This window comes from Octodon degus, unplaced genomic scaffold, assembly GCF_000260255.1.
Source record: "Octodon degus isolate 3935 unplaced genomic scaffold, OctDeg1.0 scaffold00147, whole genome shotgun sequence".
Classification (NCBI taxonomy): Eukaryota; Metazoa; Chordata; class Mammalia; order Rodentia; family Octodontidae; genus Octodon; species Octodon degus.
Window position 1 is genome coordinate 1609409 of NW_004524723.1, and position 26697 is coordinate 1636105.

General features: G+C 44.1%; 1 protein-coding gene across 1 annotated transcript in view; it reads right to left on the reverse strand.

The window, feature by feature from the left end:
• Scn10a (sodium voltage-gated channel alpha subunit 10) overlaps nucleotides 1–26697 on the reverse strand; it is a 90210-nt gene that overhangs the window by 30404 nt on the left and 33109 nt on the right. The window contains exons 11-14 of the mRNA XM_004642215.1: nucleotides 24256–24549; nucleotides 20429–20540; nucleotides 11991–12229; nucleotides 9198–9371 (exon numbers count right to left, since the gene is read on the reverse strand). Coding sequence (XP_004642272.1) covers nucleotides 9198–9371; nucleotides 11991–12229; nucleotides 20429–20540; nucleotides 24256–24549 — 819 coding nt within the window. The remainder of the gene's footprint in view (nucleotides 1–9197; nucleotides 9372–11990; nucleotides 12230–20428; nucleotides 20541–24255; nucleotides 24550–26697) is intronic.

Sequence of the window (26697 nt, forward strand, 5' to 3'; positions counted from 1 at the left end):
GGTGTGGACTGGTTAGGGGTAGCTGTCAAGCAAATAAAAACTGAATTCTGGGCACCAAACAGAGCAGGGCATCAGGGGAAGTTTCCTAAATAACACAGGTAATCAAAGTCTCTGCTCTCAATCAGCACTGGCCAAGTGCTAATGTGCAGGCCAGATGAGGGCCTCACACTGCATAACAGCCAAGCCACAGAGCCTTGGGCCATGGGCCTGGGACAGGGAGGAACACTGGGACACGCTGAGCAGCTGTGAGCAAGAGCACCCGACAGCAGTGCTTGCTCAGCAGCATTTGGATGTGCTATTTCACAGGCTCTTTGGTTGGGGGGTGGGAGGGTGGGCTAGAAATGAATATTAGAATCTCTTTAGACAGCAGCCCCTAATAAGCTCCTACTAAACTACAAGCAAAATGTATGTATTTCTCCCTATAGGAAATGAATTGGGTCATCTTCCATTGATGTTTTGTTGTCTTTATAAAGGAGAATAAGATAGGATCTGGCTGCCCTGTCTAAAGAACTTGCTATTCTTTAGACATCAGCTTGAGGGCCCCTGCCATTAGCCAGTCAGTCTGCATGCATGTATATGCCTGCTGCTGAAGCTGTAGAGTGACAGTAACTGGCTGGCTCTGGCTGATACCCACAGCTACTAGAGGAGAAGAGCAGTTCGCCTGTACCCTTGTTCCCCTACCCCCACTGTGTCACCTCTGCCCATCTAATTATTCCCCATAGGCTCTACCCAGCTTAGTATTATGTCAAAGGAATCTCTTCCTATTATCATATTGTAATTTATAGTCCACTGGGGCTGTAACTCAGTTGTAGAGCACTTGTCTAGCACGCATGAGGCCCTGGGTTCAATCCCCAACACTGAAAACACAACCAAAGTTGGTAACTGGATATAGTTATATAGAAATTACTTGAAGCCAATTCCGTATCTTAAACATTCCTATTTTTTCCAGCTTTCTCTCATGAGAATGCTTTATTTCTAGAACAGAAGGGAAAAATCAGCCTAACAACTATTTTCTATGGGGGATGTTGCCACTGGGTGATGAAATTCAGCTTGCACTGCTGAAAATATCAGGATGTCAGGTAATAGGACAGAGTGCATCGGGTCTCATTTAGGTCCCTCTTTTGATCAAATATCATGGAAAATACTAGACAATAAAATCTGAAGTGTGTGCATGACCTGCCAATGAAAGAAATCATTTTTAGCCAAAATTTAAATCCAGGTGAGAAATGTACTTTTCCTCCATCCAGCCCCAAAGGAAGACTTATTTTTCAGCCTCACTTGCAGATATTTGGAGTCATGTTGTTGGGTTCTAACTTACAGGCTGAATGGAAGGGAAAGCAACATATACTACTACTTTCAGGCATAGCCATAAAATACCCTGTACTTTTCTTTCCTCTTCCATGATCTCCAGAGAAGCCATCATGATGTCACTAGGTGGGAGAACCTTGAAAGCCGGAGTCCCTCCTTGGCATGTATACTCCCTGGAGAGCTTCCCAGCTAGCAACAAATAGGTCTGGTGTTGGTTCCAAGCCTCATAAGGCAGCAGGCTTAGGAGAAGTGTTTGTAGGTACTTACTATTGTGTGTCCATTGTGATTGACTATGTTTCACAAGACATTTTAAAAAAGAGGTGAACCCAGGAATACTAGACTGCTTAATAAGAAATGAAAGGAAGTAGAGTCCAGAAATTTAGATCCTTGAAGATTTAAGAAACACAGTGCCTTTAAATTTCAAGCAGTAAACAATGGATCAAATCTTCAGGTGTTGAAGACCACTTAGGTTTTTGCTTGTTTGTTTTTTGTTTTTTTGACCACAGAGTTTGGAGTAGATTTACAACTCTTTTCTAGAATTATATGACTGGTGTAGTCACCATTTCTTTTGTGATAGAAAGTAATAGGCACAGAAAAACAAAAGAAGAAGGTAGCATTGAGAACTCCATCAAGGAGTGTGCCGTGTGCGGCACACAAGAGGTCAGCTGGGTGTGCTGGTGCACACCTGTAACCCCAGCCCTTGGAGCCTGAGGCAGGAAGATCGCTGTAAAACATGAACCCTCACTGAAAAAACCTCGACTGTTTGAAACTTAGACCTTGGCTTAACATTTTTTCTGACAGAAGACAAACTCTAAAGGCCCTGCACTTCCAGATAGAGCAAAGTCATTTATTAAAAGACTCCCAAGTATAGCTGCCTGAGAGTGTGGAAAATTAATCCTTTATTTGGTTCAGCTGTTGAGTCTTTAGAGTTGTCTGTATAACAGCTACCATTGCTTATCATTGAGTAGTTTGTATTGTTATTACTATTACTAGTAGTAATGGTAATAGTAGTTGTTGTCATAGTAGTAGTAGTAGTAGTAGTAGTAGTAGTAGTAGTAGTAGTGGTAGTAGTGCTAGGGACTGAACCCGGGGCCCGAGGCAAGTACTCTACAACTGAGCTACACCCTCAGCCCTATAATTTATTTTTTAAAAAGAAGCTTAAAGTATTTAGTGTGGTAATAACTTCAGAAGGGATAATTGGAATGGAAAGTTATCCTGGAGAAGAAAGATTTTAGCTAATTTTTTTTTTTTTTTTCAGAACTGGAAATTGAACTCAGGCCCTTGTGCTTGCCAGGGAAGCGCCTATTCCACTGAGCCATGTCCCCAGCCCCCATAGCTAATGTTTTAAATTGACTAAACTGTTTATACCATAATTCTTTATGCTTTCTTTTTTTTTTTTCCTGCGTGGTACTTGGCATTGAACCCAGGAAGCACTGAGCTACATTCCTAGCCCACTAAAAAAATGTTTGGTTTTTTTTTTTCTTTTGGGGGTGGAACTGGGGATTGAACTCAGGTCCTTGCGCTTGCCAGGGAAGTGCTTATTCTACTGAGCCATCTCCCCGGCCCCAAACGCAAGCTGGTTTTTTTTTTTTTTTTTTTTTTGACACAGGGTCTCACTAAATTGCCCAGATTGGCCTCAATCTCATGATCTTTTGCCCTCAGCCTCAAGAGTAGATAAGATTACAGAAGTGCCATCATGCCTGGCTATTGTACTGTAATTTCTCAATAAACTGCTCAAAGAATTAAACAGGAGTATTTAGTTTTTAAATAGTAGAAGAGGAAATAATACAAGGAAAAATTTACAGTATAACCCAAAATAGATTAAGGAAGGTGGTGGGAGAGGTCGATCAATTTAATGATGGGTACGTCACCAAATACAGTGTATTTAAAAAGAAATAGTTTTGCTAAATGCTTTGGCTAAAAGACAAAGATTGGATTTTAAGAACTGAATAAGAATCCCAAATCTGACTGTATGCTATTTGCAAGCAACTTTAAAAAAGGCAAGGAAACACAAAGGTTACATGTAAAGGATGGACAAAAATCTGTCCTTTGGTTTAGACAAATTCTAAACCAAAGGAAACCAATGTTATTTAATTGATATCAAGCAAAGGTATTTTTCAAGGCAAAAAATATGTTTAAAGACAAAGAAGGTCAGTTTTCATAATAAAAGTTTCAATTTACTAAGAAGATGTAACAACTTAAAATCCATATGCACTTATGATAGAGACTCCAGACAGAGACACAGGAGAAGCAGACACGCCATGATCATGGTGGGAGGTATTTTGTAGCATGACCTTCTCAGTAATTGCTAGAACAAGCCGTAGACGATAAGCCGGGATATAGAATGTACCACGTAATGAAATTTCCCTACCCAGTGGGTATCTGTGAAGCATGGCACCCCACAACTGCACAAAACACATTTTTAAAAGTACATAAAGAACATTTTCAATACACTGAGCCAAAGAGAAATCATCAGTAAATTTCAAAGCACTAGAACCATGCAGCATATGTTCTCTGACTGTAACACAATTAGGCTAGGACTCAGTGGTCTAAGATAACTAGAAATTCCGCATATGTTTTGAAATTAAGAATCATGCTTCTAATTAACCTTTGAATCAAAAAATACGTCAAAGTTGAAAGTAGGAAATATTTAAAACCAGACAAGGATATATGTTAAAGCAGTTCTTAGAAGAAAATTGAAGTCTTAAATGAATATATTGAAAAAAAAAAAAAAAGGACCTCACTGCGTCTTAGAAAGTTGGAAAAGAGCAAAATAGTAGAGTAGAGGGTATAATTAATATAAGATTGAGGATTTTTTGAAATAGGAAAACATCAATGATATAGAGGGGTTGCCAAGCTAAAAGTTAGCTCTTTGGAAAAACTAATTAAATTGATGATCTTTGGCAAGACTAATGAAAAATTATAAGAAAAAGTACAAATCATTATTCTTTTTTTTTGGCAGAACCGGGGATTGAACTCAGACCCCTACACTTGCCAAAGAAGTGCTTATTCTACTGAGCCATCTCCCCGGCCCCACAAATCATTATTCTCTTTTTTTTTTTTTCTCTGAATGCCTTCAGGGCAGGTTTGGCTGGCTTGAGTTGTGGGGATCGAACCACAGCAACCTGAGCCTGACTGCTTTGTTGAAGCAGCGACTTAAAGAACTGAGCTAAGGGGCAGGCCCCCGCAAATCATTATTCTTAAGAAAGAAAAAAGGGCCAGCCTGCTATCTCAGCAGACTAAAGTGCCTGCTTACGCAGAGCGCAGCGGCTGGGGGTTCAATCCTTGGCCTGCCATGCTGGCTTCGCCCCCAGGGCGCGCTGAGACAGCACTGAGACTGGGCATGATGGTGCGCGCCAGTAATCCCAGAGCATGGGAGGCTGAAAACAGGAGAATCACTACGAGTTGGATCTATGTAGTGAGATCCTGTAAAGCCTGTCTTAAATACAGAAAAAAGAAAAAAAGAAGAAGAAGAAGAAGAAGAAGAAGAAGAAGAAGAAGAAGAAGAAGAAGAAGAAGAAGGAGAAGAAGAAGAAGAAAGAAGAAGAAGAAGAAGAAGAAAAGAAAGAAAAAGGTGGCACGAGTATAGGTGATAGCCATCCTTAAATGATAAGAACATTGTATGCACAAATGATTCCAACAAGCTCGAAAATGTAGACAGGAAGTAAAATTATTAGGAAAAATAACTTACAAAAAAAACTGATTTGAAGGGTCGGGGGAATAGCTTAGCAGTCTAAACGCCTGCCTGGCAAGCGCAAGGATCTGGGTTCGATGCGCACAGTGCTGGCCTTGGAATCCCAGATGTGCCATGCTGGCCACTGAAACTGGGTGGTGGCGGCTCATGCTTGTAATCTCAGCGCTGGGGAGGCTGAGACAGGAGAATCACTAGTCTGAGTTGTGTAGTGAGACTCTGTACCAAATAAATAAAGATTAAAAAAACAAAAACAAATGATTTGAGATAGAACACCTGACTAGGTTAGCAGCTATTAAGAAAACTAAATCTGTAGTGAAAATCTGGACTTTAGAAGGCTTCCCTAGTGAATGCTATCAAATCTACAAGAAATAAATAACTATATCTATCTATCTATCTATCTATCTATCTATCTATCTATCTATCTATCTCTATCTCTATCTATCTATCTATCTATCTATCTATCTATCTATCTATCTATCTATCTATCTATCTAGTCTCACTATGCAGTTCAGACTTGTAGCAATCCTCCTGTCACAGCCTCCCCAGCGCTGGATTATAGGCCTGCGCTACCATGCCCGGTTTCAGGGGCTGGCACAGCATGAGGTACTGGGGATTGAACCTCGGTCGTTGTGCTTGCCAGGCAGGCACTTAGACCACTGAGCTATCTCCTTAGGCTGGAGCAAATAATTATAATCTTTTTTTTCCCCCCTGTATTTTTAGGGCAGGATCTACAGGTCTCACTGCATAGATCAGACTACTAGTGACTCTGTTGTCTTCAGCCTCCCAAGTGCTGGGATTACAGGCGTGCGCCACCACGTCCAGTCTCAATGGCCATCTCAGCGCACCCTGGGAGCAGGCTTGGCACGGCATACTGGGGATCCAACCCCCGATGCTGTGCTCTGCCTAAGCAGGCACTTTAGTCTGCTGAGCTATCAGGCCGGCCCAAATAATCATAATCTTATTCAAAAATTAGATATAGGAAAAGAGAAATATTCCTCAACTGTGCTTATGGAGACTTGTGTAATTTAGTACCATGACATCAAATCTTAATAAGATCAATGTAGGTAAAAAAAATTATAAGCCAAATATTACTCATCAATATGGCTTCAGAGTTCTTTAAAAAATTATTTAGCAAACTGTACTTCTAAAAGTATTTTTAAAAGCTACTGTGATCAAGTTATATTTGTCCCAGGAATGCAAAATTGATTTAACACTAGAAAAATCAATTAAAATAATTCACCAGCTTAACAGATTAAAGGAGAAAATATGTGATCATCTTAATGTGATTATCTTACATGAGCAAGCTATGGTCTGATAAAATTAAACATCCATTCACAATAAATATTCTTAACAAGAGAAAACTTCCTAAACTGATAATGTTTTCTTTTCCTTTTTCTTTTTATAATGGCCTGCTACAAATGTCAGTCTTGGTGAAACATTAAAAGCATTCTTTTTGCAGTAAAGAAAACAGCGAGAATGCCTGCTATTAATACATATTTTGTACGGCGTACTGGATGTCCTAGCCTACACGGTGATGTAGTAATAAGAGTAAAATTGTGTGAGGATTAGAAAAGAAGAAACAAAACTCATTATTTTCACAAGATGTGAGTGTGTTAAAAAAATTAAGAGATTCTAAGATAATTCCTCGGGGTGCTCTATTTAGACAGGAGGGCAGGGGAGATCCTGCGATGAGGTGACGGGTGACTTGAGCCAAAGCTTGCAAAAGACAGAGCTAAGTGGAATCTGTGGTAAAGACATCCCAGGTAGCAGGAATAAAGGCACAGCAGCCAAAAATGAGACAGAGTTTTGTTCTGTGGGAAGAAGAGAAAAGAGTCCTTCTTGACTGGAGCAAAGTAGGCAAGAGGAAACTGCTGAGAGAGCAGTGTCTGATCCTGCACTATTGTAAGGCCTTTGGATTTTATTAGAGAAATGAGAAATCACTCAGGAGTTATTGGTAACAAGAGTACCGTGTTGGTAATGGGGGACAGAGGGAAGCAGCAGTACAGGGAGCTCTTTGTATTCTCTGCTCGATTTTTCTGAAAACCTAAAACTGTCCTGAAAAATAAAGTCTACCAATTAAATGAAACTAGCCAGCGAGATTGTGTGGCTTTTTCCTGGTAATGCCCACAGCTCGGGTGCAGGCATGGTACAGGGACATCCCTGGCTTTGGCTTCAGGGTAGGGATTGGCCAAAACCTCTACTTTGCTCAAGGGCACAGTGGAAAGTTGATTGAGTTTGTTCCCGAGGGTGCAATAACACTGAGGGACTTTGAAGTCAAGCTAGGTCACTGAGCAAATGGAACCAACACTAAGGAAGTGCTGTGTGTGTGTGACTGGCCAGCTGGTCCGAGAACTGTGAATTGGTCAGCGTGCTAAGACCAGAGGGAGGAGGCACACACCTGGAGAACTGTGGACACCCAGACTGTGAAGTAAAGCTTCAGTTGCTTGTGGCTTTAGACTTGCACACTTCGTTTCCCTAAATATACCCAAATATTCACGTTTCATTGGAAAGCAGTCCCGGGTGCTGCCCAGACACAGGCACTCTTGCTTTCTTGGTCCCTGTGCCTGGGGACCTCACACTGAGCGTTCACTCAGGTGCCTGTCCCATGCTATCAGGTTTACACACCAGGAGAAATTTGTCATCTGAGCGTGAAGTTTATCTTGGATCTTCTAAGATTTCCAGATCATCGAGAAGTTCTGCCCGCCACGCTGCCCTTCTCCGCCCTGAGTAGGGAGGGCGCCATCAGCTTAGGCAGATGGCATCAGCCTGTGGCGAATGATACAAGCATGTCTCAGAACATGCTTTATGTTGCCTGAATAGTGTGATTATTTTAAACATTGAATTAATAACCAATTCACATAAAAATACAGATTTCTGGTAGCTCACAAAAAAGGGGAAACTGACAATAATAGTATATAGACCAACTTTTAGGCATAAGTCTTCTTGATTTTTAGGTAAGTTCTCCTCCTTGGAGTTCTGTGTTGGGCTAGCTCTGTCCAAGTAGGAATGAGTTACCAGTTTACTTGAGGCAAATATCCCGGGCTAGTACCTCTTTCTTGACCCACTGCATTGCATCCCTGTAGGCAGCCTGGGTAAACCAAGTCCAGGACTCAAGTCTGTCTGTCTACCTGGCCCCCATGCTAGGGTCCCAGGTAGACTTTCTGCCCTAGATCTCACAGTTGTGTGTGATCACGTGACTTTCTCAGCCTCTGGAGGACCAGCACACAGAGGCTTGCAGAGCCTGCCTCCTTCATTTTGCCACGCTGCTCTCTACCTAGCCACTGGGCTCCAACCTGGCACTGAGAGAATACCAACAACAACAAGCCATGCCTTTCATTGGGCCTTTTTCCTACTCCCTAGAGTGAGAAAGATGCCAGACTTTTTCCAGGTAGACCCAGGGACTTGGGAGATGCCAGTGACCCCAGACTCAGCTCCAGGGAAGCTGACAGATTTGGCTGACAAAGCCCTGTTAAAGGCGTAGTCGGCAGGCAATAGGACAGGGGTGCCCTGGGTAGGGAAACCTCCTGTAGAGGGTGTCCTGGAGCTGAGTTTGGAGGAGAGTCTACACAGGAGGGTAACAGGAGACAGTTTTTGGCATGAGTAAGAGATTGGACTGTGATTTAGGGCACTAGGAAACGAGAGAACAGCTCTGAGGTGGGAAGGACAAGGATTCAGGAGTTGGGCAACTTGGATTTGAGAACCACGCCTCCCTCTTACTTGCTTTCTTGGAGGCTGGGAGACTTTTGGGGTCATCATTTAACCATCTGTGCCTCAGTTTTTCTCATCTACCCTTGTGACATTAAAAGCAACCATCCCTCAGTGCTGTGAGCATCAAATGAGGTTTACTACGTCAAGGGTGTAGGATTGTGAGTTACACACGTTAAGCACTCAATAAATATGAGCTGCTGTGGTTTATTGTTATTTGCTAGAGAATAGGACAGTGCTCAGAAGTCCCCCCTTGGTACAGATGAGGGAGCAAGGCCCCCAGAAAAGCAGGCACATCCTCACTCTGGTTGGTGAACAGCTGGGAATAGAGACCCACATCTCTAGGCTGGCGGAAGCTATCTTTTGTCTCTCTTGCATAAGGACAGGAGAGGAAGGAGAGCCGGCTAGTGGAGCCCCCAAAGGACAGCACCTGTTCCTAGGAGTCAGCTCTCCTAAATCTGAGGGGGAGCTGCACCAGAGAAGACTTTACCAAGCGGAAGGTCCGCAGCACAGACAGGCTTCCTTTCTTGGCCACACTCAGCTCCAGTAGGCTCACAGTGACGATGATGCAGTCGAAGATATTCCACTTCTTCTGGAAGTAATAGTAGGGGTCAAAGGCGATGATTTTGAAGACCATTTCAGCAGTAAAAAATATGGTAAAGACCTGTGGGTAGAAATAAGTTTTCATCACAGTGGGGTCATTGGGACTAGCTGGCAATGATGAAAGGAGCAGCAGGCACAAATCTGGTTTACAAAATAACAACTCCTTTTAATTGTGTTTGTTCCACTCCGTATTGTCTGCAGAACCTTGAGGCTCAGGCGTGAAACAGTCCATGTGGAAGAACAGAAGAGTTTCTGAATGTGTGTGGGTGATGTGCGGTAGAACTCAGACTCCGCTTTTGCCATGTGGGTGGTGGTAGGAGTGGTGTAAGTGGATAATCATCAGGATGACTACTATTATATAATTATGTCAATGAGAAGTCAGTCTGGTTCTATAGTTAAAAGCATGGGTTGTGGGACAACACAGACAAGCTAAAAATCCCAGCTCAGCCTCACTTGTGTAAGCTTGGATAAGTCCTGTGCATTGGTCTCTTGACCTATGTCATGGGCATGAGATGAACCAACACTTGTGCAATTCTTAATAAAGAGCCTGGCAGATAATAATTCATCTATAAATACAGTGTCAAGAAGATAGTAACACATGGTCTCTAAGATGTTTTTTTGGCTCTGAGTATCTTTAAACTTAATAGGCCAGAATCCTGATACAGAGAAAGGCCAGGATGAGGGTCGGATCATACAACGTCCAGCAGCAAAGAGACATGTCAAGAAGAAAGCAAGATGCCGCTTTTTTCTCATGGCTCGCACCATGGGCCTGGGAAATGGGGACTGGATCCCTCTCACCAGGAAGGAAACAGGCTGAGGATGTTGGTAACTTTCTAATGCCGCAAGACTGTGACTGCATGGTTCAAAGGACAGCCACCAAGTGCCCTCTGTAGGCAAGCTGGTATGGCACAGCTGGAAGGTGGTCATTCTGGTAGCTCTTACCAGCTGTGCAGTCTTGGACAACTGCTCTCTTCCATGATGTGAGGGTGATGGAAACCGAATGGAAATGTTCATGTAGTGCCAGACTCACCACAGGGACAACACAGGCCCCTCCCCACCTTTCCCCTCCCTACCCCTTCTTCTCCTCTCCCCTCCCCTGTCTTCCCCTCCCCTCTCCTGCCCTCCCCTTTCCTCTCCTCCCCTTTCCCTTTCCCTCATGCTCTCTCTTAAAAAAAATGGCCCTGGTGCCCTGACACAGTAGGAAAGTTTTGTTTTGTTTTTTTTTTTTTCACCTTCTGCCTCTACTTCTCCAGTGTAAGAGAAGGATGTGGCCCTCAAGGTTACTACCACAAGGTATTTGTTGTCTAGTGCCACCTTCTGGGAAGTAGGCTTGCCCATTTCCTGGTTTCTTTTTTCATCTCCACTGTAAGTAGAACAGGAGTTCTTGGCTTTGGTGTGGCTGAACCAGGAGGCATGCTAACTCCACAGAGTTCTGGAACCTTTTGCATCTGCTTCCCACCCCTGGCTTATGTGGAAGGGGCAGCCTTCCAGGGAAGAGGAGTCCTAATCCCTCTCTACTCTGGGCTGAAGCCTCTGGGGGGTCAGAGGAGCTCTATATCCTTGCAGATCTGGTAAGCCACCTTCAGAGAAGTGGACACCACCATGAACCTGGAAACAAGACCCAGATCTTTCCTAGTTTCTGTTTAGCATACGCTTACTACACATATACATGTGCATGAGCATGTGCAGGCACACACATGCATGCGCACACACACGAGAGCAGGGCCTGTGAGGTGGTTTAGCCTCATGGCGAAGAGGTGCGGGCTTGGGAGGTAGTCTGCTGGATCCCAAATCCTGATGTTGCCACTTTCATCTGTGATCATGAGTAAATGATATAACCACCTATGTCTGTCTTCCTACCTGTGAAAGGGGTTAAAATAGTCCCTGTCATAGAAGGCTGCTGTGAAAATGGATTAGATAATTCATGAAAAGCATCTGAGACCATGTCTGGCTTTGAGCAAGTATTCATATAAAGTTAGCTATTATTACTAGCCCTGTGGGTGGAGAAAGGTGTAGGGCAGGTGCCTCCTCTAGTTGGATACTTCATTCAGCATGTAGTGAAATCTAGTGAGGGTTTTTTTCTTATTAAAAAGCAAAGAATACTAAAGTTAATGGAAGAAAATATAAAGTTGGATCACGTCTGTACTAGCTACAAGAGAAGAGCTCCAACTCTGTGACCTCCGCTACAGGAGCAGACGCATTGCCATGCACCCTCCCCTTCTCCCTCCACCTCTCTTGTCCTCCCTCAGTTGTCCTATACTTCAGTGGCAGCCCTGAAAATCTCAGCCACTGTTAACTGCAGTCATTGACATTAATTAAATTGGAAAGAAACTTACAAGTCCCTAGGTTGTCTTTAAATGGGAAAGTGACATTTGTCCTCTTTTCCAGGGAGAGCCCCCTGAGATTCAGAGAACCCAAGTGGCTGTCCTATGTTCGAGAAAGGGGAATTGGCTGCTCCTCAGCCAGGGCTCTCTGCCCACTTTCTTGTGCTTATTTATCCCAAACCAATTCTGACCAGTTCAGAATGGGCCCTGCCAGGCTTGACTTCCTGAGCTCAGTGTCCACATAGCTCCAGCAGCACCACTGTGTCCTCAGCTAATGAGAAGGACTCACCAATGACAGCATTTCCCAGCCCACGCAAAGCCCTGGCCACACAGGCAGCACCTAGCAGGTCACTCACGATGTTGCCGGTCTGCAGCATGGAATCAAAGGTGTAGCTCATGCCATGGTGCTCCATGGCCATGAAGACTGTGTTCACCACAATGCACAGGGTGATGGTAAGCTCTGCGAAGGGGTCTGTCACCAGCTCGAAGAGAACCGCCTTGAGCTTCAACCATGTGGGGCAGCACTCCCAGATCAGATACTTCTGAGCCAAACTGGTCAAGCAGGGTGGGCACCTCCGTTCTGACTCCTCAAGTTCTGCATTATGAGGGGGAGCAGTGATAGCCATTAGCCATGTGTATCACCTTGGACCCCTATCCCACTCTGGCCCCATCCCAGACCCTGCTGCTGTAGGAACTACTGCCTCCAGCATCTCAATCCCAGCCTCCAATTCCCAGATGATGGCCACTTCCTACTTGTTGGATGCTATGAGTCTTGAATCTGCAATCCAATCTCTTTCTCCTCTGGGCTTAAAGTCTCTGACCTTATGCACTTCTAGTGCCCCTTATCTGTGACATTCCTTACTGCTCAGCTGACCCAGCTTGGCTTCACACCCGTCCTCAGCCCACCTTTTTGCAGCCCCCTTCACTTCCTTTGCTCCCTAATCCCCCGCTGTATTTGCTTAACAAAGCACTGACTAAATAAACTCAACTTGAAGATCACTCTTTCTGTACTTGTATGCAGCTAGCAGGCCTTGTTGGACAAAACACAACCAAGTTTCCTGCTCCCTCTAGAGGTTCCTGGGTCCTCACCCAGCCTGGCCCAGCAGGCATGCGAGGCTTCAGTATTGTAGTTGGCTCGCTCCAGCCTTCCAGACCACTGTCTTACTTTCTGCTCTCCTCCAGAGTCCAACTCTCACTCTGCCAATGAGCTCCACTAATTTCACTCAGCACACAGAATCCCTCTCAAAAGAACATTCTTCAGAACAGAACACCTCCAGCACCTCTTCAGGTCTTCCTCACTTCCTGCCTTTAGTTCCCAACCCCGGATGAGTTGCTCTACCCTCTGACTTGAGTGTTGCCCCCTTCTCTCCATTCTGGACTGTCCTGGTCAGCATATAAAGCACTTTAATTATATCTCAACTTTGAAAAATTTCCTCTGGGCCCCTTAAAAGGAGTGCTTCTACCTCAAAAGCACAATCTCTTGCAAGAGTTTTCTACTTTCTCAGCTCTTCTCTGCAGACTCTGGACTCTGGCTTTTATCCCTTCTAATTCATATTCTTAAAGTCCAGTCCTCATCCTCCTGCACTTCCTGCAGCCCTTGACATGGCTTATCTACTCTTTGAAACCTGGTGTCTGGTTGGCTCCAGGACACCACGATCCTCTGATTTTCTTCTATTTCCATCAGTGGTCACGTCATCTAAATTTCTGTTTACATTTCACTCTTCCTTTCCTGACTTTAAATGTTGGAGAACTCAAGCATCTTGTCTCCATTTTCTCCTCTCTCTAGATAATCTCGCTGAGCCCAAAGGACTTATAAAACCATTTCTGTAATGACTTCTCCTAAATTAAATGTCCAGCTTCTGATCTCCCCTTTGAATCTAGGCTTATCTCATTAGATACCTCCACCAAATGTCTGCTTGGCTGTGTAATGGGGGCCATGTCTATGAAGGGCAGTTTGGTAGCTTTGCGTTTATCTGTAACTATCCTGCATTACCTACATCCTGTAGATACACCAGCCCATGTGGGTAAAGAAATATGATGTTCATTGTTTACAATAATAACAAAAAAGGAAATAACAATAATATGATGCCCTGAACTCTTTTGGAAAGATGCTTAGAAGAGGCATAGTGGGGTCAAATGGAATCTGTAGTTTTAGCTTTTTGAGGAGTCTCCACAGTGGTTGTACTAGTTTATATTCCCACCAACAATGGTGCAGCCTCTCCAGAATTTGATATTATTTGATTTCTTGATGATAACCATTTCTTCTGGAGTAAAATGGAATCAGTGTGTTGTTTTAATTAACACTTCTATAATGGTCAGAGATGTTAAAAATTTGTTCATATTTTTATTGGCCATTTGTATTTCTTCTGAGAAGTATCTATCCATCTCAATTGCCTAGTTTTTGATTGAGTCTTTTATTTTGGGGGGAGTCTAATTTTTCTGAGTTCTTTATATATTCCAAATGTTAGTCCTCTGCACTTTGAGATCATCATGTTAAGTGAAACAAATAAGGTACACAAGCTTATGTATTGCACATTTGCTCTTCTATGAGAAACCTAAAATATAAAGAGCAATGGAAAAGATAGGTAGTAGGAAATAGGGAGATGGATCCTTTGTTAAAGGGATGTGGACCGAGAGTTGGAGGCAGCAGGGAGGCAGGGGAAGCGAACAGAATGGAAAAGGAAGATGTATAAAGACTAACTTCATACAATGAATATAATCATTGTGTACCACAAACATAGATCAATAGAAAAAGGAAATAACTAGTTAAGTACATTATGAAAGAGAATGAAGCAGGTTGATGCACAATCATATAGGAATATATTTCTAGATGTACGATGTGTGTGTGCTCACATGTGCATGGACTATTATTGGGAGGACACAAGAAGAAAAAGCTGTACCAGATGGCGGAGGGGCAGGTAGGCTCTTTATCCATTTTTAATTTTAATTTTATTTTTTGCAGCACCAAGTTGAACCCAAAGCTTTTGCCCTAAGCTACAACTACAGCCTCTTTTTTAAAAACAGTTTCACTAAATTGCTGTTGCCCAAGCTGTGCTCAAACTTGTGATCGTCCTGCCTCAGCCTCCCAAGATGCGAGGCTTTTTTACAGGTGTGTATTATCACACTTAGCTTGGAGGGTCTTTAGTGGCAGGGAAACAGTTTTCATTGCACACCCATTTCTAGTGTTCACATTTTTCACAATATGCTTTTTCAATATAAAATGTGGTTCAAGAAATAATTGCATTCTCCTAAGTCTTGCTCTCAGTATCTTTTCCTTATTAGTAGTTAAGAACTTTTATGTAGTTGAACATATCAGTATGTGGCTGCATGTTGTCTGGAATTCACATTTTGTGTTTGATGCTTTCTTACTGCAAGGTTTAAAAGAATACTTGCCAATTTTTTTTCTTAATTTAATTTTTTCAAACTTTGGTGCATTTTAAATTTATTTTGGATAAGGTATAAGATACTGGCCTGGGGCCAGGGGAATAGCTTGGCAGCTTAAGTACCTGCCTGACAAGTACAAAGTCCTGAGTTTGATCCCCAGTACAAAAAAGAAAAAAGAAAAGATACTGGTCTGTTCATTTTTCCTAATTCCCAATTATCCTAATTATTTATAGCAACATTACTTTTTCAATGATTTCTCCTTTTCTTTGTGGATTAGAAATGCTGTTTTTCATACACATTTTATTTATGTATATGGATATTCGCGTGCTCACGCACACACACATGCACACACACACACACACACACACACACACACACTTTTCTTCCACACATCAGAATATACAGTTTTACTATCAAGCTGTTTTAATTGCTCGCTGTGAATTTTTGAAATTATAAATGTCAAAACTGGCAGAACATAGTTCTCTAAAGAGGTTGGCACATCCTGGGAGCAAAATCAATAATCTCTCTTTGGAACAAAAGTGGTCTTTCCCTGGTTCTATTTTGACACTAAGAAAAAGCCACGGGAAGTAGTGTGGAGGGAGGAAGCTCATGGACATGGCTGTCTGTGGGGCATGATGGGAAAAGAGACTCGGCTTTGTGACCCACATGAACATTGCTGACCTCACCTGGCTGGAAGACCATAGGTTACAAGAACCTCAAGGTTCCTAGCTCGAAACACCATCATGGCTCCACCTTGGATGGATCTTCAGAAAGAACTTCCCTCTTGTCACACTGACAATGGTCTGTGCTTGTGTATTTTCTCCTGCCATATCAGGAATCTGAAACATATGCCCTCTTTTTTTTTTTTTTTTTTTTTTTTTTTTTCAATGTCTTCTTTTTTTAGGTGGAACCAGGGATTGAACTCAGGTCCTTGCTCTTGCCAGGGAAGCGCTTATTCCACTGAGCTATCTCCCTGGCCCCTTTCTTTTTCTTTAATCTTCAATCTCTTCCATTCTCCAGATCTTCCTAATTTACTCAAAGTAAACAAACAAAAAATCTCCAAAATGTGAAAACCAAAGTCTTTCTTTGACGCTGCCTACTTGCTAATGTCCTTTTACTTCAACTTCCTCATCACAGACATTCTAGAAAAGGTGTCTGCCCATGGTATCTCCATCTCTTCACCTCTTCTTCATTCTTCAGGCCCCTCTACTGTGGCTTCTTCCACTCTGCTCCTCCAGTTTGGCTCAGGTCATCAAAGGCATGCATGTGACTGAAGCCCTTGGGTGTCTCTCAGGCTTAATTTGACCTGAACTTCCTATAGTGTCATCTCTGTTGACTTTTCTGTTCTTTCTGATGGAATTTAGACCTTGGTTCTACACTGTTCTGGGTTCTCTGCTGTCCCCACCCCTTGCTTCTATCTCTTCCTCTCAAATATTAAACATTGTGGTTTCTTAGAACTCTGTCCTAGGCCTACTTCTTTTCTTACTGGATCTCCTCTATATTGTCTTATCACCTGCATCTTTTCAAAACTACCATCTGTTTTCAAACTGCTACCAAACACATATTTCTAGGACATCCTCCTCATCAAAGTTCTAGAACCATTTGTTAGTGTGAATGTCTTATTGGACATTCCTTCCTGGAAGATCCAGGGACACCTGACACCCAACAGCCCTCAGACTCCGCTCCTGATCTTGCCTTTCATTTCCCCAGCAAAGTGCCTGTTCCCCTGAAAACACTCCCTTGGTGAATCTTTGCATTGGCATCCCTTTCATCCTCTGTCTAGAACTGGGGACCATCAGGCCCTGGATCTTATGGAAGATCAGCAATTCTTCCATTTTCCATCATTCTGGCTTCTACTATCCCAGAGCTCAAGCATTGCCATCTCTCACCTGGTTTCCTCCTAATTTGTTTCCCTGCCAACATTTCCCCTCCTAATCCTGTTCTCTACAAGTGTGCAGAGTAACCTTTATGAAATGCAAATGCAGCTCCCTTGCCTCCAGCTCTTTAGTGATACCTCACTGCTCCTAGAATGAAGCCCAGTATCTTTCTGTTGGCTTAGGAGGTCTTGTGGAGCTGGCCTTTGCCAGCTCTACCCTCATTTCGGGCTCCTCTCCTCTGTGTTCCTGTGATGACAGGCCTTTCCACTTCTGCTTCAGATGCTGCTTACCTGGAACACTTCCCTGACCCAGGAGAAGCACTGCACATTCCTCTTAGCACCCTGTACTTCTCCTTCATGACACCCTGAACCCCACTAATAGCTTCTTCTACGTTTTCTTCCTCTGCCAAGTGTCAGAGCAGCTGTACTTCCTGTAGTGAGACTCCTGGTTTCCTGGTTTGGACAATCATCAAATCCCAGCTTATGTACAAATGTAGAGGGTTCCTACACCTTGAACTGTGCAGTCCGCCAAGCTCCTGGTGCTCAGGCCAGCATGCTCAGGTATAATCATTCCAAAAGAGTTGGCCTTTGTAAGTTTGATCATGATTGACAGCATGAGCACAATTAATGCATCCCAGGGCTGTGAGGGACACAACATCCAACGAAAGAAAACCTATGTGCCCTGTGCTCAGAAACTGTGACTTTACGTACAGTTTGCCTTTGCCCAGGTTTTCTTCAAGATGTTCTTACTTCTCCTGCCCCTCTTAGGCTATTCTCACAGCATCTTCCTTGAGGGGAGTTTTGTGCTACCTAAGATGAACGACTGACTAGGCCTTATCTTACTTTTGTCACCAGTTCAGGTCCATATAAATTAGCATTACTCTCAGATGTCACCCTTTTGATACCATACTCATCCACCATTAATTGAGCCATGATTTGTTGAATGTTAACTATGTGCTGTGCGCTGTGTGTCTGAGTACTAGAGACTTTGCCCTAAGCAAAGCAGACACAGCTGTCTCTGCCTTCATAGTGTACAACCTCATGGTGATAATGGTCACATCTGATGAGTATATGTTCTGTGCTTAACTTATTTAATTCTCACAAACACTAGGAAGACAAGTGTATTTTCACTTGAGGAAAATGAGAAAACTGAGGTGTAGAGAGGTTTAGAGATCGAGGGCAGACCATGTCCCATACATGGTAGAGTCAGGAAGCCAGTCCAGGCAGGTGGCTTTAGTTTTGTGTTCTTGGGGGCCAAGCTGTTGCCTCTCCTTCACTCCAAGACTTCCTTTGGGCTTGCTGAAATTGGGATGTATTGAGGATGTATATTTTATCCATTTTTGACTCATTCTTGAACATCGAATTTGTTGTTCATGTTTATGGAACTCTCTTCCCTAGGGTTTTCCCATGCAAATCCCCTACTTCATCTGGATTTTAGAACTTTTCAGAAAGAATGGCTTCTATGACTACTTCGTCTATAGTAGCCCCCTATGCAACCTCCACTTCTTTCCCTGCTTTATTTTTTGCTCCTGTTTCATTTTCCTTTGAGACAGGGTCTTGATATGTAGTACAGGGCAGATCTTAAACTCACTGTGTAGCCCAGGTTGGCCTCAAACTCATAAAGCCCCTCCTGTCTCAGCCTTCCAAGTGCTGGGATTGCAGCCATCATGCCCAGGTTTTTTTCTCCTATTTTTGTCATTGCCTGACTATCATTTGTGTGCATCATCTGGGCCTTCCCTCCACCAGGTGTGGATTCTGTGAGAGCAGACTTCAGTCTTCTTCACCTGAGTTCCCACCCAACCACCTGGAACAGCGGCAGGCACATAGCACGTGCTCAATAGATATTTGCAATGTGTAAGGAAATTGAAAGTGAGGTAAGGAAGATACCTAACAGTTCTAAGGAATACATAAAAAGCCATCTGTCTGTACTTAACATTTGCTGTTTGATGACTAATAGTAAAACATAATAACGAAATCCAAAAGCAGCAGCAACAAAAGACACCCAAGGAACCACCTGGCTGAAAGTTCACCAATTAAGCCTAGTGAATTCTACGCCATCATGAGAGATGTTAGGCGTATAGGCACCACTATGACGAAAAGTGATTAGTAAACAATTACCAATCGGGAAAAGTCAGAGAGCCTGTACAGATGGGTACACATTTGTCAGAACACAAACTCAGATACACAAGCAGTATAACTTAAGGACATCCCTCCCACTAGAAATTGAACCCGAGTTATACTTCAGGTCCCTGCTCTGAGGACTTGCTTTAGGTTAATGTAGGGTCTGATACTAGTTTCTTGCCTCAGGGTGGGCTTTTGTTTGAGGAGCTCATCTGTTTGAGGAGGAATGAGAACCTGGTCCTTAGTCACCGCTAACGGTGTTTCACTCAGCTGTGGTTCTGCAAGTCCTCTGGGTGCAGAATCTGTGGACGTGGCTCTTCCCACTTTCCTCTAGGTTCCCTCTGGGCTCATGCTCCTCTCCTTCCAGAACCTTCCCAGGGGTGGGGCACAAAGTCACCATCTAGCTGCTTCCTGTCATGCTCAGGCACAGATGCCTTGTCCTCGGGGTGCATCCCCAGCTGTTTCTACTCTGCAGTTTCTGTGTCCTGCAGCGTGGGAGCCCCTCCATAGCCTTTCCACTGCCTCCTTCACTAAGAGACAATGCACAAATCGGCCCTGGCCTCCAGTCCTTCAGACATTTTGAGATTTCTGTGACTTACTACACCATCCCCTCAAATTAGGAGTCAGCACAAGGCTGGAAAAAGAGCATCCTGCTGCCCTCCTCAGGAACACACAAGTGAGTTGTCTTGTACCTCCTCCAGCCCAGGAAAATTCAATTTGTGTATGGCAAAAGTAGCTGGATTTGACTTAGACAATGTTTCCCATAACAAGAAAAAGGCTGAATTAGAACGAGCCTTGCCTGAGACGAGGAGGATGCAACCACGCTGCATAGAACCTGAGTGCCGCATCCTCTCTTCCTCTGCCCCTTGTCTACACAGAAGCACTGGGACCTTAGACCCATTCTGTAGGAGGCAGAGTGGGTTCTCACTTGCATGGGGGAACCCAGGATCCACAGGATATAGTCACGCAGATGGATACATTACCTTAAATTGTTCAATGTTTGGTATAATGGGAGCTTGTAACAGAAATTAAGTTACAACTGAAAGTTAGAGCAGAGAGAAACCTGAGGATAATGTTGCTATGCTAGAAAATTAAAGACTGCTAAGTTTCTTGCACATTTGAGGGGTGACCTGAAGTTTTCTAGTGATTGCCAGATCACTTTTTAAAATACATGCTGTGAATACATACGAAGTGGATGCTAATTTGAATGAGACACAAACTAGGCCATTGCATTCATTGGGTTCTTCAGCTTTTGAAGAAAGCAGGCAAATGAAAAAGACATCAGTGAGGGTGATTGGGATCTTGGGCATAAGAAGCTGAAAGAGTTAGGATCTCAGGACGCAGACGACACCTTTGACCCTGGTCAGGTGAATCACGGCACAGTGGAAGGATGTCCCAGCAAGCAGTGCTTACCCTCAATGACTGAGGTCATGATGCTGACAACACTCATGGCTCTCTGGGCTCGGAAGGGCTCATTCAAGTATTCTGCTGACAAGAAAGCCTTCTTTTGTCCTGCATCAAAAGCCTGCCAAGACAGAAGCAGTCAGCACTCTCCCCCAAGCTGAAGCCTTCACTGACAAAGGCCTATCACTCAGCCTTTCAGTGGCTAAGCCCACGTGGCTGTGAGCCACAGAGAAGCCACAATCCTCTGCACTCAGGCTTGGAGAATCAGGGCTGTGCTGGAGTGCAGGTGTGAGGACCAAGCACAGAAGTAGGACGGAACTGGGGACCAGGCTGGAGACTAATTTGGTGGTCAAGGCTCAGTGTAGGCTCTGTGAACTCCTTCCCTAAGGTAGGACCTGGGCATGAGGACAGGGATGGGGCTGCCTCATCTACCCATGGGAATTCGAAAGCTGTAGGAGCCGCTGACACTACAGTTATCAGGAGACTTCCTCTGTGGTGTGATGTTTGCCTCACACTTCTCCACTATGGATGGTCCTTACTTCCCTGCTCATAGGCCCGCTCCCTCCCCAGCACAGAGCAGGTCCAACTCCATGCTCCCTCTTTCTTGGCTGGAGTCACGTGTCCTGATCACTGGCTGTTGGTTATCCATAATAGACTACATGTTTGCCCCACTCCATGTTCTTATGTTGTAATCCTAGCCCTCCACGTAGTGGTGTTAGGAGGAAAAGCTTTCAGAAGATCACTAAGTCAGAAAGGTGGAGCACTGATTGAATGGAACTGATGGTGTTATGAAAGCGAAGCCAGAGAGCTCCTCAGCTCTCCCACTATGAGGGGTAAATTTAGGAAACAAGAGAAAGGTCTCATTAGACACCAAATCTGCAGGCCATTTCCTAACCTTTAAGGCTGGGAGAAATATATTTCTGTTTATTAGTTGTTCAGTCTGTGGTATTCTGTTATTGGAGACAAGATAGACTGTGACACTAACTTACCATTGTTTTGGGTCTTCCTTCTGTGAACGTTTACTGGAAGTTCTGTCTGGGTTCTACACCAGGCCCATGGTTATAATCATGCACACACTGAGGACTTGGGGAGTCCAAAATGCACAGCAAGTTTTTCACCACTGCACATATCATCAAGAATCTATATTCAACAAGCATTGATCGAGCACTTACTATAGACATAGCTCATACGTATACAGTAAACAATAAATGCAAAGTTTAAGAAGATTCCAACAGGGAGGACTCAGCATAGGATGCCAGTGGCTAGTATTAGGTGTTATCAGACATGTATGTGAGTGTAGGTATGTTACTGTTTTGTTTAACTCTCGAATGTAGTAGGGAACCCCTCCCCCAACTATTTTTTATAAGGAACGACAGGGAGGCATAGAGAATTAAGGGACTTGCTAAAGGTGGCTCAGTTGATACATAAAATACTTTGGACTGAAATCCAAATCCTCCTAATACAGAAGGGCTTAAAGGGTTCATCTTACACTAGCTGAGTGACTTAACAAGCATGAGTGAAGGCTGGAACATCGAGGAATGTGACAATCAATCCAAGGAAAAGTAAAGGAGTAGGGGGGGCCCACTATAGTTTAGATCTCGAATGTTCCGCCAAAGTCACATGCGTTCAGAGGTGGGGCTTTTCCAAAGGTGACTGGCTCATGGAAGTTCTATGTACACCAGTAGATCAATCCATTGGTGACTCCATAACTCAATGTGCTGTGAGGAGCTGGTCGCTAGGGGTGTGATCTGGAGGTGCATGCTTCTCCCTGCCTCTTCCCTTCTCTTTGTGCTTCCTGGCTACCGTGGGATGAACACTTTCTGCCATCAGGTTCTTGAATCATGCAATTACTGCCTTGGCACCAGCCACCGAGGCACAGAATACTCTGAAACCGTGAAACAAACTAAACCTTTCCTTCTTAGGTTGAGGGTGTTGGGTATTTTATTTCAGCAATGGGAGTGTGGCTAATACAGAGGCCATCAGAAGAGAGGCACAGAGCAGGGAGATAGCTTGGCAGTCTAAGCGCCTGTCTGTCAAGCACAAGGACCCAGATTCGATCCCTGGTACCGCATCCTGGATGTGCCATGCCAGTACTGAAACTGGGTGTGGTGACACATGCCTGTAATTCCAGTGCTGGGGAGGCTGAGATAGGAGGGTTACTAAGAGTCTGAACTGTGTAGTGAGACCCTGTATCAAGAAAACAAAACAAAACAAAAACAAGAAGAGAGATACAAAATACCTGGAGAGAGGCATTTTCTACAGTGCTAAAGTTCCTCTCAGAGAGCTGTGCAGACTGGCTTAGATTTTGGGACCCTGTCTTGGTGATTCTGCTTGTCCTGTAGACCTATTCTCCACCTCTCTGCCCTGTCCTGTGTCAGGGAGAGAACCTGTTCAAGACTCATCATCCTCTTCCTCTAGCTCTGTCCAGATTTGGCCAGAATCAGGCACAAATAGAATTCTAAAGAAGGGGGAAGAGAAATAAATTAAGTATTTGTCCACTGGCATCTTCCTGTTGAGCTATGTCTGGGTGGTACTGTGATCCTCCAGCTAAGATCATAGGGTCTACTGGGCAGCCTTCCCCCCACACATAGCTGTCCTTTTTTTTTTTTTTTTTTCCTGTAGTTCCAGGGGTTGAACTCAGGACCCTGCATTTGTCAGGCAAGCACTTATTCTACTGAGCTGTCTCCCCGGCCCACATAGCTGTCCTTGTTAGGTGTTTTCCTCCACTTTCTCAGCACAGGTATGTAGTATCTCCCTACTGGGTTCTACTGGTTGCTTTACTGATTGCTTACTAGTTGCGGGTCTTTAGGTGTTTCACTGTCCCTTATTGATTCCCTGAGCCTCCCCAGCACTTTTGTAAATAAAGTGTACCTCAGTTCATGAACATAATTTGTTCTATGATTTTGGAAAATATGGTCACGTTTCTGTTTAGGGGGAGAGATGTCCATAGTCATGTTTGTCACCTGATTTAGGATTCGCAAACAAACACAAAATTTTGCTAAATGCTTCTGTTTGCAAGTCAATTTATTGCACACAAAAGCAGTGGTGAACCAAAGTGCCACTGTACTAAACTCTATAACTGGCCCATTCGTCTGGACCATCTGTTCTTTGCTGGAGCCCTGAATTACACAGCCTCCACTCAGACTGAGATCTCACCACTCTGTAGGATTTATCTGAGTCAGTGGAACCATACAATCATCTCTTTACAGGTCTGCAAATTGTTCTTTATCCCTGGGTATCTGGACAGGGCAAATGAAAGCACTAAAAACATCATTACTGAAACTGGAGGGAGCGTTCAAACTAAATCACAGCTTCCAGTCCCATGAAGAATCCCCAGTTTGCCATTGACTCTGTGATTATTCTACTAATGAGTGACAAACAGTTAGTTACTGTTGCCTAATTCTGGCAAGTTATTTCATTGATGAGTAAAGCAAAGGCTATCCCACCTCTAATGATAATATCTCTCCTGAGTACCTCTCAGAAGTCTTTTGGGTCCCCCCTGCCCAGCCTCAGACAACAGAAACATGGCCTTAAAGAAGGACCTTCAGTTTTTCTTACATTCATAGAGGGAGCAAATGGGGCTATCTTCAAAGGTGAGATGTGGTGTAAAGAGAGAAACACTGAGAAAATGAGGTAAAACGGAGAATCATCTGTATCATTGACCCCCAGAGTAGACTGGGAAACCTGTTCATCTCTAGTAAAATCAACAGACTTTACTGTAAAGTGAGCATGGAATGGGAGACACTGGACTTCTCTCTGCTGATGCTCAGGGCTTCTTGGCCAAAGTCCTCTGGAGGAAGACAGCCCAGGAGAGTCCAGAGCATGCACAAACTCACCGAGACTTCAGTCGCTCCGGGGGGAAGCTCCGTAGTGGGCAGTGTGAGGTGTCCCTCTTCTCCATGCCAGGAGCCAGTGTTAGGGGGCTGAGGCAGCGGGCTCCTGGGGAGGGGACCTTGCTGTCCAGAACTCCTGCCCAGCAGCAGGGAACCCCGATGGCTTTCGTGGTCTCCATGAAAGACTCCATCGTCTGTGATCCCATCAGGGAATGAGACATCTCGGCCAGGGGCTCGGAAGTGGAACACACTACCATGGCTGGCCCTGCGTCTCCCAGAAGGAAGGCCTAGGAAAGACTGGACATTGCCCCAGATGAGCAGGAAAAGAGGAGGGATGGAAGCTTGCTCTCCAGAAATACAGAGAACACTTCACCCACTCCCACTCCCTGCCCTCATTCTTGATATTCTGGTAGCTAAACAAAGGCATAGATTTAAGGTATATGCTACGTAAATGCAGGGAAATAAGGGAAGAAAGAGATATTCCACACAAACTTGAAGAGCGGGGAAATTACAGGGCCCCAAAGGTTAGCGTATTGGTCATCAGGGTCAAGAACACATGCGAGAACATGCTCATCATGGGGTGAGCTAGCCTCTGGCCACAGGACCAGAAAACATTGTCGTAAGTTCTCTACATGCAAAATTGCTACCTGAGGAGACTTTATTGTGTACACCAGACTGGACCATGCCTGATGCCATGGAAAGTTGTTGAATGAACCAAGTGCACTGTATCGCATGATAATCAGGTTGTACAATTTATTACCTCCAGTCTGTGTGAAGTGAGTTTGTATGGCAGAGGAGAAAAGAGCTTTATAGTGTAATGAGTCTCCAGGACCCCTTGGGACAAGCTTTGAAAAGTCAACAATGGGGAGATTAAAGGAAGAGTTGCAGCCTAATTTCCTGGAAGAATAATGCTACTCTTCCAAATCAATAAACATTTCCCATCAAAATCTTCCACTGAGAGAACTGTGTGGCCCACAGATTCCAGAGAAAAGGAGCTAATTCACCAACTCAGAGCCCCCAGAGAGGCAGCATGCAGGGTTGGCTGGTTCTCGTGACCACTGTGGGAACCTGACCATGACACACCACCCATCCTGTCCTCAGGTCATAAATAGCATCTCTAACATCTGAACATTGGCTCCCTACATAACTGGTCAGACTGCTTGGTTTCTTCCTTCCTTAATTTCACTTTAATTTTATTTACAAAGCTAAAATTAAGTGAAGCATCTTATCAGAATCCTCCTCACTCTTCCCTTTCGTTCCTAGAACTGAAGTTTCTTTTCTTGATGATTCGGAACCCTAACTAACAACCATCATTGCAGACCTAGCATTATAAACACAGTACTCTTTGGCTAAAATACAAGCCAAAGGATGACAGATCCTGTAAAATCCATGCATGCTTTTTTCTTTTGAAGGAAAGGAGCAAAACTGGCAAATTCGTAGGACAGATGAGCAGTCTGTTATTTGTACTTAGGTGCTAAGCAAACCAATGAGAACTGAGAAGCACATCCAGGTCCTGCATTTGACAGCCAGGGCCTGCTTGGCCACCATTTATATTAGAATTAATCTATTTGACAAATGGTGGGAAGTGACCTCAAGGCCAAGCTGTGGAATAGCCTTTTAAGGTATCCTCCAAGCAGCTGGCTGGCTTCCCATGGGTTCCTGGAAACCTTTGCTGTGGATCTCTAGTGTTTTACCCCAACTTCCATCTACTGTTGCCACCCAGAAAGTGGCTTTATAGGGGGCCAGGGAGATAGCTCAGTGACTTAAGCACCTGCCTGGCAAGCTCAAGGCCCTGAGTTCAATCCCTGGTACAAAAAAAAGTGGCCTTATATAAAAACTGCCTCAGGTGTACTTGCTGGGTGAACAAGCCTAGGAAAAGAGGAGGGGAAGTCTTGAATGGTGGTGGGTAGTCAGCCAGTTAGCATTTCAATGCCCAAATGGTGTCTCTCTGTTTTTGCATGTACATAATGGTTTTTTTTTTTTCTGCCTGGAAAATGCACCTCCCAAATCTTCAACCACTGCAGAATAACTGTCCACAGTCCTCTTCCCTTTTCATTGCAGTGCTTTTCTCCTCTAGGAAGCCTTTCCTGATACACATACATTGCCACAGGAACTAGTTTTCCTCACCAATTTCTAGCACACTGTGTACAAGCCTCTAATATAGCATTGAACATACGATTTGTTTTTATGACTGCCTCCCCCGCACAAATAGAAGTCCTTGGGAAAGAGGCCAACTTGTTGTCCTCTTTGTAAAGGGCAAGCACCTACTAATGTTGAACAGGATGCAGTTTATTTTTTTTCCCTTTGCACGTAAGTTTAACTGCAGAGATAAGCATAGAAGCCAGACAATTTTTGGACATCCAGAAGCTAATTGGTGTGGGGCCCAATTCAGAGAGTCATTGACCTTGCTATGTTCACTGTGACTCAGCTGTTCTGTAACTGTCA